The 16,533-nt window shown below is 43.3% G+C and overlaps 1 protein-coding gene across 7 annotated transcripts; it reads left to right on the plus strand.

The window, feature by feature from the left end:
- Positions 1 to 786: 786 nt before the first annotated feature.
- LOC111857138 (polymeric immunoglobulin receptor-like) lies at positions 787 to 15,952 on the plus strand. 7 transcript variants are annotated; one of them, XR_011989853.1, is made up of 10 exons: positions 787 to 941; positions 4,089 to 4,433; positions 5,505 to 5,828; positions 6,081 to 6,425; positions 8,024 to 8,314; positions 8,461 to 8,566; positions 13,301 to 13,395; positions 13,501 to 13,544; positions 14,159 to 14,719; positions 15,752 to 15,796. XR_011989853.1 is itself a non-coding variant. In XM_072710518.1 (10 exons), exons 1-10 carry the CDS (start codon positions 893 to 895, stop codon positions 15,800 to 15,802), a joined length of 1,752 nt encoding a protein of 583 aa, XP_072566619.1. In that variant the 5' UTR covers positions 787 to 892; the 3' UTR covers positions 15,803 to 15,952. The 7 variants fall into 7 exon arrangements, 3 of the variants coding, with proteins under 3 accessions (XP_072566619.1, XP_072566620.1, XP_072566621.1); XR_011989852.1 differs by having other exon boundaries at positions 13,501 to 14,288; positions 14,618 to 14,719; positions 15,752 to 15,777; XM_072710518.1 differs by having other exon boundaries at positions 14,618 to 14,719; positions 15,752 to 15,952.
- The last annotated feature ends 581 nt before the right edge of the window (positions 15,953 to 16,533 follow it).

Raw genomic sequence — 16,533 nt, forward strand, 5'->3', positions numbered from 1 at the left:
AAAAACAATAATAAAATTTACAAACCAATACAAAAGGCAAAGGTAATATGACAATTTATTACCGCCCCCTTTGGATGCAATGAGGACGCGTCTATAAGCCACGGTGTCACTGGGGGCTTCAGGTAAGGACAAAGTAATTTTGTAAAAATGCATGATGCAAAAAGAATTTGAAGTGAATTGAACAGCGGCGTATGCAGACTTTGCTGAAGGCGATGCAGCTTAAAATTGTTTTGCGGTAATAAAACAGGCTGTTTTGAAGCTGTGTGTCTGTGTCATTTTGTCACCTCTGCTACAGTCATGTGACTCCACACTCAAAGATAAACATCTCAAAGCCTTTGGACATCGGGTCGTATTAATAAGTCTAATCGTCATGAAGCACATCATATACAACCCCCTACTGGGGCAAAGGTCACCTCCGCTTGTGTTCTGAGGTCTTATGTTTGAGTAAGTACATGCTGTCTATTACTGTATCTCCTGCTGGTGCCCTGATGTCAGTGGGTTGTTAAAATAATCAGATGTGACATATAGATTCTTTCAGTCTAACATAAAAGTTATAAACTACCATTTAAGAATAATGTCTTATATACAGGAGCAGAGATAACAGAAAATGTCTGCCGCTTCTCTACGGAGCCGTGGTGACGACTCATGAAAGATGCAGAGACTGTTGAGAAATTGGAAATAGCTGCAACAGCTTTGGGGTGTTTGTGGTTGATGCTCCATGTGTCTGTGTGTGTGTGTGTGTGTGTGTGTGTGTGTGTGTGATCTCCTTCCTTCCCTCTCTGTCAGGCCCCTTCTTTAATGCACTGACACATTCAGAATGAGGACAGACAGTCAGATTATTCCAGATGGATAGAAACAGATACAGCTAAAGGCCACAATCGACACCCCAGACATGGCTCCTCTCCTCTTCCTCCTCTTCATCATTTTTATGCCGTTACCAGGTAAAACTTGGCATTTTGTTCACTTTGTTTGACTGACATACAAGAATACTGATGTTTTGATTATTTTCCTCATATTTCTTTTTCATACAATAGTTAATTAGTAGTTTTAGTGTGTCATTGTGTTGCATTATACCTGTTACTTGGGTAGTAGTTCAATAATCATAGATATAACTCTGCTATTGATCATAACTCAGAATGTGAAAGTACCATATTTGTTAACTGACATTCTGGCTAAACTCCTAAATTTAGTGTATGAAAAAATAAATGCATTATGATTATAACCAAAGAAGTCAAACTCCTGTGGGTCATATTTACCAGTGTGGACATTTCATTTCAGATTATTTTGCCCAAATTATTTACTTTGGATCCCTCTGACTGGTCTGGATATTTGCGCATGTTGTTCGTTGTACATTATATTCTGCTGATGCGGTCCCTGTTTTTCCTATAAAGGTGGGCTCACTGATGGCTAACGAGTCCGATTCTAGAACCACAGATTTTATGACATATAGAGCATGTATATGTGGCATCGGTGGAGGCAGGATTCCTGGCTGTGTTCCTCCTGCCTCGCTTTTGTCGTGCACTTGCTGTCCTGTTTTTCTCTGCCTGCTGACCATTGGTCATGATCTAATTGTCCGTACAGTCTGCGGCAGGGTTGTCGAAGAGATCATTACTCAGATACTAATCCATACTAAAAATTACTATCGGATTAGATACTCATTTGCACCAGTATCAATACCGACAGTGCCGTTTTTGCCTCCTCCAGCCGACACACAGCTTCACACTCACCGCTGCAGACAGGCAGCTGAACACATGAATGCTAGCTGATGTTCACAACACTGAGCTGGCCGAACACGGCAAGCACTGCTGCCAAAGGGGCTTCCAGTTTCAGTCGAGAATTAAAAAAGCAAAGTGCCATTTGGAAGTATTTTGCATATGAGGCAAACGACCAGGGAATAAAATTTACAAACCAATACAAAAGGCAAAGGTAATATGACAATTTATTACCGCCCCCTTTGGACGCAATGAGGACGCGTCTATAAGCCACGGTGTCACTGGGGGCTTCAGGTACGGACAAAGTAATTTTGTAAAAATGCATGATGCAAAAAGAATTTGAAGTGAATTGAACAGCGGCGTATGCAGACTTTGCAGACGATGCAGCTTAAAATTGTTTTGCGGTAATAAAACAGGCTGTTTTGAAGCTGTGTGTCTGTGTCATTTTGTCACCTCTGCTACAGTCATGTGACTCCACACTCAAAGATAAACATCTCAAAGCCTTTGGACATCGGGTCGTATTAATAAGTCTAATCATCATGAAGCACATCATATACAACCCCCCTATTACTTATATACTGAATAAAAGTATATAAGTAAGTTTACATAATATAAATATTGCACAGAGAATTATTATAATAGAATATTGCACATAGAGCAAATAGCAAGTATTGCACTTTGCTGTAATTATTGCATGAGAGAATTATTGCACAACCAGGAAGAGGTGGGAGGCAGGGAGAGTGAGAGAGAGAGAGGCAGACAGACAGACAGACAGACAGAGACAGAGACACAGAGAGAGGTGTTCAGTGCATGTTGACATTCAGTGTTGTTATGTCTCTGGGAAAGAAGCTTTTCCTGAGTCTGTTTCTCCTTGATTTGATGGACCAGTAGCACCTATCAGATAGCAGCAGGTCATACAAGTGAAAACCAGGATGTGCAGGTTCTTCAAAATGTTTTTAGCCTTGCTGAGGCAATAGGAAGTACGAGTCATGTAGGGAGGGCATAGAGCAGTCAGCAATCTTCTGAGCTGCGTTGATGACATGCTGAAGCCCCTCCTCTGCGCTTCAGTGCAGCTCCTGTCCCACACTGTGATACAGTATGAAAGCACGCTGTCTTTGGAGGAGCGGTAAGAGGTGACCAGCCGCTTTTGACATGCTGAAGCCCCTCCTCTCTGCATCAGTGCAGCTTCTGTCCCACACTGTGATACAGTATGTCAGCATGCTGTCTATGGAGGAGCGGTAAGAGGTGACCAGCTGCTTTTGACCCAGGTCGTTAATCCTAAACCCTTCCAGGAAGTGAAGTCGCTGCTGTGTCTTTTTAATGAGGCTGTCAGTGGCTGATTTTTTTGGGTACAGGAATGATGGTGGCTGACTTTTATTCCCATGTTGAAAAAATGAGTAAATACTGACTTCAGTTTGCCGGATTATAATCCTACGCTATAATGTGCAAGCCGTCAGGTGAGCCTGCTGGTGTTTGTGGCGTTTAGCAGGAAATCGAGAGCTATGCTAATGTTAGCATTGGGTGGGATATAGACGGCAGTGATAATCACTACTGCTAGCTCTCTTGGGAGGCAGAATGGATGGCATTTAACGGAAATAAACTCTAGGTCAGGAGAACAGTCACTATCTATGATTATACTGTTTTTTGACCAGTCACTGTGCATATAGATGCAAAGACCCCCCTCCTCTGATCTCACCAGAGTCTTTGTTTCTGTCCCCGTGGATCGTGCTGCCTGCCAGCTGCACTGCTGCGTCTGGGTCTGACTAGGGGCTTCCAGCTCATTCGAACCGGCCCCCATCACCAGACACCCCATCACAGCCAGACTGTCTGAGGTTGGCTCCAAATGTTTATCACCAGGGTAAAAAGTGGTGACCAGCACAGTGAGATTTCTTAGAGAGCCACAGGGGGTGTGCATTCCCCAGTAGCACCTCATGGCTGAGAGGGGCCCATTTCCAGTGCAAAGAGGTTGGCCCAAGATGACAGGCAGCCTTCCCTAGCTGCAGACGGCCGCCGGTTCCTCGGTCTGTCGAGGTCCGCCTGCATGTGCTGCCCCCACCTCATTTTCCTCTCAGGGTTTCCCCTTAGCCTTTGTTCATCCCAGACAGCCCACAAGGCAGTGAGGCAGTGGGGCAGTGGCTGTCAGCCTGCAGCTGGGGACCACTGCAGCTGTCTCGCTCTGTGGTGATATCCGTGATTATCTGGTGGATCCGGACTGAGTGCAGACCAGGGTACAGCCTTTCACTGTGTAGAGAGTCAGATCTCCTCCATTTTATTCTCCGGGGACCCAACGCTGGCAAGAAGTAGGCTGGGAAGTGGTGTGACTTTGGGTCCAGATTAAATGACATTTTATGACTGACTATCTCTGATTTCTTCTAGTTATCAACCCTGTAGGAAGTTCCAAAGTGAAAACTTTTGAGAAATTAACAGCACAAGCAGGAGGATCCATCAGCATCCCGTGTTTCTATGGTGAGGAGCATAAAGACCTTGTGAAATCCTGGTGTAAAGGAAAAGACACGTCATCCTGCAGCCCAGAGACACGCAGTGACTCCCTACTGCCCATGAACAGGGTGTCCATCACTGATGATCCCCAGAACTTACTCTTCATTGTGACCATGAGGAACCTGCAGCACATGGATTCTGGCTCTTATTGGTGTTGTGTGGGTGATGGATGCAGAAGATCTGAGGATTCCTCTGGGAAACTGGAGCTGTTGGTTTCTACAGGTAAGTTGTTTGATCCTTTTCTTATGAACAGCTCTCTCATTGGTAGCACTTTCATGAAAATGTTGATGGCTGAGCTGGTTCATTATTTCCTCTATATGTCTTTCACTCTATCCCAGCATCTCTGCTTTGCATATAACAAAGAATGTTCAAATACTGATTCTCAAAATCACATCTGATTATTCTCCATTAAACACTCAGGTCTGAAATCATCTTCTTTTGCCTGTAATGTAATTTCTCCTCTATAAGTTTATGAAAGAGTAATTGTTTTTGATCTGCACTCTTGCACATTATGCACACATACTGCTAACTCTGTATACATATTGCACTCTCACACATATAGAATTGAATTGGCTGCTACTTAATAATAGCACTATTTAAGAGCCCTTTAATTTATTATATCATATCTATATAGTTTATATTCCTATAGTTGTATATTTATACTACAATTATTACTTTGTACATACATACACATACATATTACATGTTTAATCATTTCACTATCATCATTACTGCTACTGTTAAAAACTAATTACCATATAATTATCACATTACCCAATTGCCAATCTGTGTCTATTACTTTCTGTACATACCTTTGCTAATTGTTGTATGTTTTTTGTAATGTCTTCTAAAAGCACAACCAAGGCAAATTCCTTGTATGGAAACATACTTGGCTAATAAAAAGGATTCTGATTCTGATTTACACTGCCCTAACTGATTAAATTGATGTTAGAGAATAAATAATTTGTTGTGTGGAATGAAACTGGTTCTTAATAGTGTGAACATCTCTTTTCCATGTCTAAACACCTGTTTCCTGTTAATATAAGCTCTGATGACCCATTGTGCCATGGAATAAAAATGGTAATTTATGTGCAGTTTAATAATACATCATGACTTTGCTGTCCCTGCCCTGTCAGGCAGGGCTCTGCAATGCCTGTATATGCCTGTGTGAATATGTCTCCTTCCCTTCATTCATTCACTCACTCATTGCTGCTGCCATAATCACCGTATGTGACCTGTCAGGCTGTTATTTTATATTTTTAATGCTCCATTTTGCATGAATTGTCCCCATAGAGGTTAGGAGTGTGAGGACCGTGAGCTGGATAACTGCAGAGAGAGGAGGATCTGTCACCATCCCATGTTACTATAATGAAGCTTATAAAGATCAGGTGAAATCCTGGTGTAAAGGAGATGAATGGGATTCCTGCTCCAGAACAGCACGATCAGACAGTAATCAGGATGGAGGGAAAGTGTCAATCTCTGAAAACCGTGACCAAATGGTGTTTAATGTGACCATGAGAGACCTGCAGAAGGGGGATTCTGGGTATTACTGGTGTGAAGTGAAGCATGATGAGAGGACATATGACAAAGCATTTCTGCCCCTGATGGTCCAGGAAGGTAAATGTTTTTTTTTTTCTGAAATCAGATTAACAAGGAAAATGTCATGTGTTAATTATTTAATATAGAGTTGGTTGTATTCAGCAGTATATACCCTCCATGCAGGCTGTGAGTGTTGATTCCGACCTCCTTGTGTGCTGTGTATATGTGTACCTGCTGTGCACTGTGACCAAGATATGCAGCTGGAAGGGGACTGAATGCATTTCCAGTGAAATATGCGGCTTTATGACTAAATCATTGATTTTCTTCCAGCTAATGGTCCTACAGGAAAGTCTAAAGTGGTGACATTCAAGAAGTTAACAGGAGAAATAGGAGGATCTGTCACCATACCGTGTTTCTATGGTCAGAAGCATAAAAACCGTGTGAAATCCTGGTGTAAAGAGGACAGTCTGAGATCCTGCAGCCCAGAGATACGCAGTGACTCCCAACTGGCCATGAACAGGGTGTCCATCACTGATGATCCCCAGAACTTAGTCTTCATTGTGACCATGATGAACCTGCAGCAGTCAGATTCTGGTTATTACTGGTGTGCTGTGGGTGGTGGTCAGGGGAGATCTGAGGATTCCTCTGATAGACTGACCTTTACAGTCCGTGTGGGTAAGCTCATTCAACCTGTTCTCTTTATTTATATCTCAGTCATTTCACACGCTTCATAATGAGTGGTTCCAAAGCACTTATGAAACAGTGATTAAATTGTTTTAAAGCATCTATTCCAACTTTCTTTAGTGTTCCTTACTGCACTACAGGACACATATTCCAGCATCTGTATAAAAATCAGGAATGGTGACACTATAGTCAGATGGGGGGAGCACAACCTCATCATTTAAATACTAAGGTACATCCCTGTGCAAATTGATTGAAACAAGCTGTGACACAGGCATGGATGCAGTGGTCTGGATCCTACTGGTTTGCACAGCGAAAAGGGCAAAGAGTACACTGAGTGGATGGACAGAGGAGGCACTGTGCCACAGACTGGCAGGCCTGCTCGGGTGGGGTTAGAGCTGAGTGGATGGACAGAGGAGGCACTGTGCCCACAGACTGGCAGGCCTGCTCGGGTGGGGTTAGAGCTGAGTGGATGGACAGAGGAGGCGCTGTGCCCACAGACTGGCAGGCCTGCTCGGGTGGGGTTAGAGCTGAGTGGATGGACAGAGGAGGCGCTGTGCCCACAGACTGGCAGGCCTGCTCGGGTGGGGTTAGAGCTGAGTGGATGGACAGAGGAGGCGCTGTGCCCACAGACTGGCAGGCCTGCTCGGGTGGGGTTAGAGCTGAGTGGATGGACAGAGGAGGCGCTGTGCCCACAGACTGGCAGGCCTGCTCGGGTGGGGTTAGAGCTGAGTGGATGGACAGAGGAGGCGCTGTGCCCACAGACTGGCAGGCCTGCTCGGGTGGGGTTAGAGCTGAGTGGATGGACAGAGGAGGCGCTGTGCCCACAGACTGGCAGGCCTGCTCGGGTGGGGTTAGAGCTGAGTGGATGGACAGAGGAGGCACTGTGCCACAGACTGGCAGGCCTGCTTGGGTGGGGTTAGATCTGAGTGGATGGAGAGAGGAGGCACTGTGCCCACAGACTGGCAGGCCTGCTCGGGTGGGGTTAGATCTGGGTGGATGGACAGAGGAGGCGCTGTGCCCACAGACTGGCAGGCCTGCTCGGGTTGGGTTAGAGCTGGGTAGTGTAACTGTGCTTCAGCCATCCATGTATGTTTCAGGTGAATGCTCTGGGGTTCAGAGGCCTCCCTGTGTCATTGTGGGGTTTCCTCTGGGTTCTCTGGTTTCCCCCCACAGTCCAAAAACATACTAAGGTTAATTGGAGTTGCCAGATTCCCCACCGGCATGAATGGTGTATCTGCTCTGTGATGGATTGGCGCCCCATCCTGGCTTATTCACATACAGTTTCTGTCAAACCATCTGGTCCTGAATCCGGACCCAAGGTGATAAATATGAATTAATGTCACTGTGATGTTTGTCTTAACTGTGGTCAGTCCGTCTAATTATAGACGTGGCAACTTGTTTCAATTAATTTGCACAAGGCTGTATTTTTATTGGGGGATGAATGAAGTCCCTTGTCCCCCAGTTCCTGCACCCCTGACTGATTGTACCTGTCTGACTTCATAATCAGTGCTATTATAACCACATGTAACTGCTCAGACCCTATTAATATGTCTCCCTAACCCTCCCCCATTCATATATTGTCCCCATAGGGGTTACGACTGTGAGGACTGTGAGCTGGGTCTCTGCAGAGAGAGGAGGATCTGCCACCATCCCATGTTACTATAATGAATATTATAAATCTGAAGTGAAATCCTGGTGTAGAGGAGATGTATGCGACTCCAGATTAGCACAGAGTGGAGGGAATGTGTCAATTACTGATGACCGTGACCAAAGTGTATTTTATGTGACCATGAGGAACCTGCAGGAAGAGGATTCTGGCTCTTACTCATGTTGTGTGGGTGGCAGTTTCAAAGCCTCTCTGGCCCTGATAGTCCGGGAAGGTAAGATGTTGTTAATGTAGAGTGTGAATCAGACGCTGGCTGTTTAATCTGCATCCCTGTTTGTGTATTTTCATTTAGTGCTGGTGCCACATTCTCAGTCTTCATTTATATTGAACTAATCCAGTGGTCTTTCACATGATCCTCAGTATTTCATGTCCCAACCCATCATACGACACTGAGAAATACCGTTTCTTTACCTTTTCCTTTGACATCCAATTCATCAGGACAGAACTCTACAAATTCCAGTGAAAGGTAGGACATGTATCTGGATAGATTCCTGGGGTCCAGCACTCTATAGGGGCCCCAAATGCTGCAGTGCCCCCCCTCCCCCACACTAGCCTACTCAGTAAAATCTCACGTGGGAGATTTATTACCAGGGTAAAAAGTGTTGACCAGCACAGTGAGATTTCTTAGAGAGCCACAGGGGGTGTGCATTTCCCAGTAGCAGCTCATGGCTGAGAGGAGCCCATTTCCAGTGCAAAGAGGTTGGCCCAAGATGACTGGCAGCCTTCCCTAGCTGCAGACAGCCGCCGGTTCCTCGGTCTGTCCACGGATCCACAGTGTGGCTGGGTGACAACAAGCAAGGAATGACAGGAACAAAAGGGACCATGAGGGGTGAAAACAAAGGCTAGAGATAAACCAAGAACTAAACAGGCAATAACTAAACACAAGGAAAAACTCACACCAAACAGGATTTATGGGGAACACGACAGGAAAACGCAAGAAGAAAATACAGCACGTTACTAATAACACATGAGGAACTGGGAATTATGGGGATTAGGAGTGAGTAATTAACAAGCACTAAAGACTGAAACAATTAGGAGGAACTAAGAATATATATGAAACAAAACACAACTAGACACGGGCAGGGATAAGCAGAAACAAAAGATACAAAAATCAAGGAATTCAAGAATACAAGAATGTAATTAACATGGAGAAAACATGTGGAAGCCTGGTTCTAATGGTTCTAAGCCACACGCTCATCCCATTCAGCCATGCAGTGGCTGGGGAGCAGGGGAACACACTAGGAACTGTGAAAGGTAGCAAACACAGAACGGAAAGGGAAGGCCAGCGACACCTGCTGGCCATACGGGGAAACGACAGATACTGCAGGGACTGATCCTGACAAACAGTCAATGACATCAGATTTGTGGACTCTACTGTCATGTTGTCCTGTTTCAGAATTCCAGTATGTGGGGTGGAAATATCCTGGGCATTTCTGTTCACCATAGTCTGAAATGTAAAACATTATTTTCTCTGTAGATGATATTTACAGGATTCTCTCTTTTGCAGAATTGTTGTCAGATAGTATTATACACTGGCCAGCCAAAAAAAGAGTTGCTATTTGAATTTAAATCAGCAAATACTTAAAAAGCCATTATTACATTATTACAGCTCAGCAACTTTATTCAGCAATACAGTGAAGTCAGCTGAGTACCTGGATCTACTGACTGGCCAGCTTACCCCTCCATCCATCATGAATGGATTTTTTCTTTCCTGATGTCATGGGCATATGCCAGGGTGAGAAAGCCAAGATTCATCAGGCTCGAATTTTCAAAGATTGGTTCAGTAGCACGAGGAATCATTTTCACACATGAATTGGCCACCACAGAGTCTTGACCTTAACCCCATTGAAAGTCTTTGAGATGTGTTGAAGAACACTTCATGGAGTGATTCAACTCACTTTGTCAATACAAGATCTCAGTGAGAAATGGCAGCAAATATGGATGAAAGTAAATGCAGAGATAGTTGCATAAACTTGTGGAAAGAATGCCATGAAAAAATGTACGCCATAATCAAAGCTAAAGGCAGTCTAATGCAAAATTCAAATGGTGACTTTTTTTTTGGCCGGGTAGTGTATGATTGTGGTTGGAATGAGGTCTTTGATTATTCCGTTTGTAGTCCTTCTATGGACAGATACAGTCATTGACAAAAGTCTTGTCACATAAGGACATAGTAACATAAAAAGGCATATAACTTTATTTATAATAGATAGATGTCTTTATTGTCACTATACAAGTACAGCGGCTTGATGGTTAGGGTAGCACACTTGTAATTGGAAGATTGCAGGTTCGAATCCCCCACCAGCAAGTCACCACTGAGGTACCCTGAGCAAGGTACCGTCCCCAAGCACTGCTCCCCGGGCGCTGAATTAGCTGCCCCCTGCTATGTCACGAAAGTCACATATGGGTCAAATGCAGAGGACACATTTCATTGTTGCGCACTGTGTGCTGTGGTGTGTTGACAATGACCACTGATCACTAAATTCTAATTCTAATAGGGTTGAAGCAAAGAAACCAGCAGATGCAAAGAAAAGCAACATTAGGGAAGAGAAAAAACTGTCTAGTAATTAACTAAAATAAAGTAGGTAATTTAAAATAATAGAATAGAATATAAATGGTAGAATGAAATATAAAATATAGTGTAATGTAATAATAACATAAATATAAAAAGTAGGTAAAGTTTGAGTAAGATAAATAAAGAAGTCCACAGAATGTTCACAGTATGAGTAATACTGATTAAAGGGCCATGTGGTTAAGGTGCAAGTGACAGATGCAATGACAGAAAGTGGTGCAGTGGTAACAGGGGTATGTACAGTTGAGTAAAGTGCATGAGTACTGCACCACAATTATTACACCGGCTAGATGCTCAATGTGATAAAGAGCGTAAGAATATTGCACAACAATTATTATTGCACTGAGGTAGACAGCATCATGGCGGCGACTGTGAGGTGTTAGTGTGTGCATGAATGCGCTTCCACGGACAAGTCCAGTAGGTATGGGTGTGTGTGCGTGTGCAGACTAGTCAAATTCAGTCCAGTGAGTGATGTGAGTTCAGCATTTTGATGGCGTTGGGGTAGAAGCTGTTTCTGAACCGGGTTGTGCGTGTGAGCAGAGTCCTGTAGCGCTTTCCAGATGGCAGCAGTGTAAAGAATGTGTGTGCAGGGTGTGCTACATCTGAGATGATGTTCTTCACTCTGCGTCTGCACAGGGTGAGGTGAATCTCCTCCAGAGTTGGGATCTGGGTGCCAATGATGCGCTGGGCTGTCTTAATGATGCGCTGGAGGGTCTTTCTGTGTTCTGAGGTGCAGTTGAGGTACCATGCTGTAATGCAATATGTGATGACCGGCTCTATGGTGCATCTATAGAAATTGATGAGCAGTTTCTGGGGTAATTGAGCCTTCCTCAGTGTCCTCAGGAAGTATAGCCTCTGAAGCCCCTTCTTAGCCATTGCTGCCGTGTTATTAGTCCATGACAGGTCCTGGCTGATGTAGACGCCTAGGAGTCAATCAAATGTTACGATAAACGGATCAATTTAATGCCAAGGACTTTCACATTAATAACTGGGTGCAAAATGAAACAGTCAAAAAGTGTCCGGATGTTCACAGCTTGTTAAAGTCCATAACACCTGTTTTTGCAAGGACAAAAGTCTTGTCATGTCTTTTAATGATTCAACCAATCACAGATTTGAGGTTCACCTGTGACAAATATTGTAATTAACATAATCCCAGGTGTGTATAAAAAGATCCCCAGCAAACCAGACATTCACTTGAAGTGCAACCTGACTTCTGACAACATGCCAAAGATTCAACCACAGATCAAGTCTGCTGAGGTGTCAGACGTCATTAATGTATCCAAACATCAAGTGGAGAGGATTAAAAAAAGATATGAAGAAACTGGTGATGTTCATGACAAGCCCAGGTCAGGCAGACCATGTAAGACAACTCTTCGAGAGGACAGTTTGTTGCTTCGAAAGTCCAGGGCCAACCCTTTTTCAACTGCAGTAGAGCGACATCAGAACTGGTCACCAGAAACCGCTGTGGCTACAAGAACAGTTTCTGCAATTCTCGCACGCAGTGGTCTCCATGGCTGAATTAGTGCACAGAAACCAGCATTAATGAGAACACAACAAAAAAACCGTGTTGAATTTGCCAAGGCCCACAGCTTGCAGCAAAGATGGACAGTGGCAAAGTGGCAGAAGGATGATTTTTCTGACGAATCATCCATTGAACTGCATACCAAATGCTGCAAATACTGTAGGAGACCTGTTGGAACCCGCATGGACCCAAGATTCACCCAGAAAACAGTCAAGTTTGGTGGAGGAAAAATGGTTTGGGGTTACATCCAGTATGGCGGTGTTCGAGAGATCTGCAGAATGGATGGCAGCATCAACAGCCTGAAGTATCAAGACATTCTTGCTGCCCATTACATTCCAAACCATAAGAGGGGGCAAATTCTGCAGCAGGATGGCGCTCCTTCTCATACTTCAGCCTCCACATTGAAGTTCCTGAAACTGACGAGGATCAAGGTGCTCCAGGATTGGCCAGCCCAGTCACCAGACATGAACATTATTGAGCATGTCTGGGGTAGGATGAAGGAGGAGGCTTGGAAGACGAAACCAAAGAATCTAGACCAACTCTGGGAGTCCTGCAAGACTGCTTTCTTTGCCATTCCAGATGACTTCATCAACAAGTTATTTCAGTCATTGCCAAGACGTATGGATGCCGTCCTCCAAGCTCATGGAAGTCATACATGTTATTAATTCTTTCTTCCAAGGCATCATGACTTTATGTTCTGATGTTATTGTAGCATGTTTGTGTATTCTAAATAAAGTACTGTATATGTATAATTTCTACATTATTTTTGTATATGACAAGACTTTTGTCCTGGCAAAAGTTGACCTTTCTGTCCTAATTACATGACAAAACTCAATGAATGATGAAAAACTTTATTTTGGTATAATAAGCATAATCTAGAGGGCTTTGCCTTTCTTATAAGCCATTTCTGATTCCAACTGATTAACTACAGGTCAAGTTATTATTCGTTGTTCCTACAACTTGGTTAAGTGACAAGACTTTTGTCAGGCACTGTATATTCCCTACCGATATACATGATTGCTGGATGTTATTCATATACAGAACTAGTGACTTAGTCTAGAGTACCTTAAATCCAGATAACATGAAATCCGTCATGTTTATTTCCCCAGTAATACCACACTGCTGCTCTCTGTGGGAATCATAGGAGTGCTTCTGCTGATGCTGCTGTTACTCGCTGTTATCATGATTCTGTGCAGAAGATGCGGTGAGGATGGCCGCTTTCTAAACTTTAATGAAAACCTTTGACTGCTATAAATAAGATATAGAAGTGAGTCAGTTTTTCCTAAATTACCATCTTTCATTTTTTTAGCAATGGCACAGGCCAGGAACACAGAAAACACGGCTGCCCTCACTGTAAGTGTGTCTTTTGACTTCTCATTTACGTGCTTTTTTAAACGTTTGGAGTCCATCTGTGAATTTTCCACGACAGTCTGGTATGGTCCTCCACCATGTAAGCTTAGCAGAGCTGAACGTGTGAAAACTGCAGCAAAGCAATGAGCAGATCACGCTAATAAGCATTAGCTCTTACACCACAGACAATGAACGTCATTCTTTAGCATCTTATCTCGCATCACATGTCATTGTCTCCCTTTCCTGCTGGTCTGAGCACTGGTTAGTTTATCAATGCATATTCAGGAGTCTTTAAATATTTATTGATAAGTACAGTAGTACCTCCGTTCTCGAACTCACTAGAACTCAAATTTCTTGAAAGTCGAACAAACCAGTTTGACCTAGAATTCGATCTGAATATCAGAAGTCGAACCGTGAATGCTGACCTAATATAAATTGTACGCACCAGGAAATGAGTCATACTACAATGCAATTCTTACTTGAATGCCTTCTTCACAGACTGGTCGATTAAACCAAATAAAACAGCGCGACATTACAGTAACTAACAATAAATAAACCACTAACTTACATGTACTATTAGAGCATTTATGTAATTTATTTAAACTTTATTTTACCAGGTAAATTAACTGAAAACCAGTTCTCACTGCTTTACGTGATATTCGGGAGAAATAGCAGATTACGCATCGGAACTGCCTGGGATACAAATGTCATGCGTGTAACTAAACTCTTCAGCCAATAAGGACAAAGGTGTGTCGTCACGGAGGCGGTTCCATGTTTACAGTATCCATTTACAGTGTATGTCCTCTCTGTAATTATACAGTGTAACAGTAATGGTACATGATTACAGTATCCATTTACAGTGTGTGTCCTCTCTGTAATTATAGAGTGTAACAGTAATGGTGCATGATTACAGTATCCATTTACAGTGCGTGTCCTCTCTGTAATTATACAGTGTAACAGTAATGGTACATGGTTACAGTATCCATTTACAGTGTGTGTTCTCTTTGTAATTATACAGTGTAACAGTAATGGTACATCTTTACAGTATCCATTTACAGCATCTCTTCCCTCTCCAGCCCACTGTAAAACCCGGGGATGAAGTGACATACATCTCAGTAACAGCAAAAGCCAGAAATACAGCACGTTCATCTACTCAGGTTGTGCCATTAGACAACATGGTAAGAACCTGGCAAACTGAACATAAACTGAGCCCCATCCATCCATCCATCCATCCATCCATCATGAACCATTATCTCTAAATAATTTCCTTGAGTTGCATATTATTGATTGTGGCATAAATGAAAATCCATGCATTTAATTTGGGTTTCTGCAGCTTGAAACAGTGCTGCCACAGTCTTGAAGACAATGCAGCCTAGTAACAGTGTGTCCTCCCTTAGGCTGGTTTACACTCAATGCTTGTCATGCATATATTTACCTGTTCTGTCATTCCTAAGTGGTGTTGCTGCTCATACTTCCCCGTATAGTATACGTCAGTTATATATACTGTTACACCAGGGGTCTCCAACTCCGGTCCTGGAGAGCTACTATCCAGTGGGTTTTCTATCCTACCCGGCTTCTGATGAGCCACATCTGTTCTCAGGTAAATACCAGAAGCAGGTGTGGCTCATCAGAAGCCAAGTGGGATAGAAAACCTACTGGATAGTAGCTCTCCAGGACCAGACTTGGAGACCCCTGTGTAACACTGTATAATTACAAGAGTTGTGTCCACCAGGGGGCAGAGTGAGAGATCATCTTGGTCAGCACCTTTGTTTCTGGTCTTACTTGTTTATATGCAGTTGTGGCCTGAAATGCCACGAGCTACCAAAGATAAATATTAATGATATTCACATATTTACAAGAAGACAAACAAAGCATCATTTAGATGTGTTCAAAATAAAATAATTTGTCACAATCCCATGACTGACAGACATCAAGGATGAAAATCTGCAATATTATTCTGTATAAAGTGTAAAAGCATAATTGTCGAATTTTCACATCTCGGTTTTGGTAATGTTTATTAAAAAACAATATACAGTACAAACCAAAAAACCCTGTAGCTGTTTGTAAAATGTGTGTTAACATTTTGCAAAGTCAGTAAATCAATGCAACTTTTCAGCTTTGGGGTTGAAGCTGTGCAGGGGGGCACAGCTTCAATCCCAAAGCTGAAAAGCACCTCTAGCTAAACTCAGACCCTCTGTCTGCTTCCCCAGGCTGCAGCAGATCCACACGAGGTCGTCTACAGCACCGTGGCTCGGAAATAGAAAGCAGCAAGACACCTCCAGCCCCCTCCAAGCAGGTCCTGAAATGATGATGTTTATGCTCACTGATGTAGAGAAAGAGAATATCAATAACTGTTTTTGTTTATATTGTGCATTTCATTATTATCAATACAAATAAAATAGATTGCCTTACATTGTTTGACTGATGTGTTTTTGGGACCTACGAAACACTTCTGAGTGACAGTGAAACGCCTCTGAGTGACAGTGAAACGCCTCTGAGTGACAGTGAAATGTCTCTGAGTGACAGTGAAACGCCCCTTAGTGACAGTGAAACGCCTCTGACTGACAGTGAAACGCCCCTGAGTGACAGTGAAACGCCCCTTAGTGACAGTGAAACGCCTCTGAGTGACAGTGAAACGCCTTACACCTTCCTGAAGCCAGTCCCAGGAAGCTTAGGGCACTGCAGACAGGACATCACAGGGACACCAAGTCTCTGGAGACAAGGAGACACCCAGAGCTCCTGGATGAGGTCCACAGGAGACTTCAACCAGATGGATCTCAAAAGAGTCACGCCTAAATAACATATCATTCTGAACTATCTGTGAGTGACACTTGAGGGAGGGTCACTGTAGTCCAACTACGCCACCAAGGGAACTGCACCCAAGGAAGTAGTGCAACAAGATTTTATTATGGGGAATGTATCTATCATGAAGAAATTGTATAAACATTTACAATGAAAGGGCAGAACAATGCGCAACTATCATTTTAAAAAC

Source organism: Paramormyrops kingsleyae, chromosome 4 (assembly GCF_048594095.1).
Source record: "Paramormyrops kingsleyae isolate MSU_618 chromosome 4, PKINGS_0.4, whole genome shotgun sequence".
Classification (NCBI taxonomy): domain Eukaryota; kingdom Metazoa; phylum Chordata; class Actinopteri; order Osteoglossiformes; family Mormyridae; genus Paramormyrops; species Paramormyrops kingsleyae.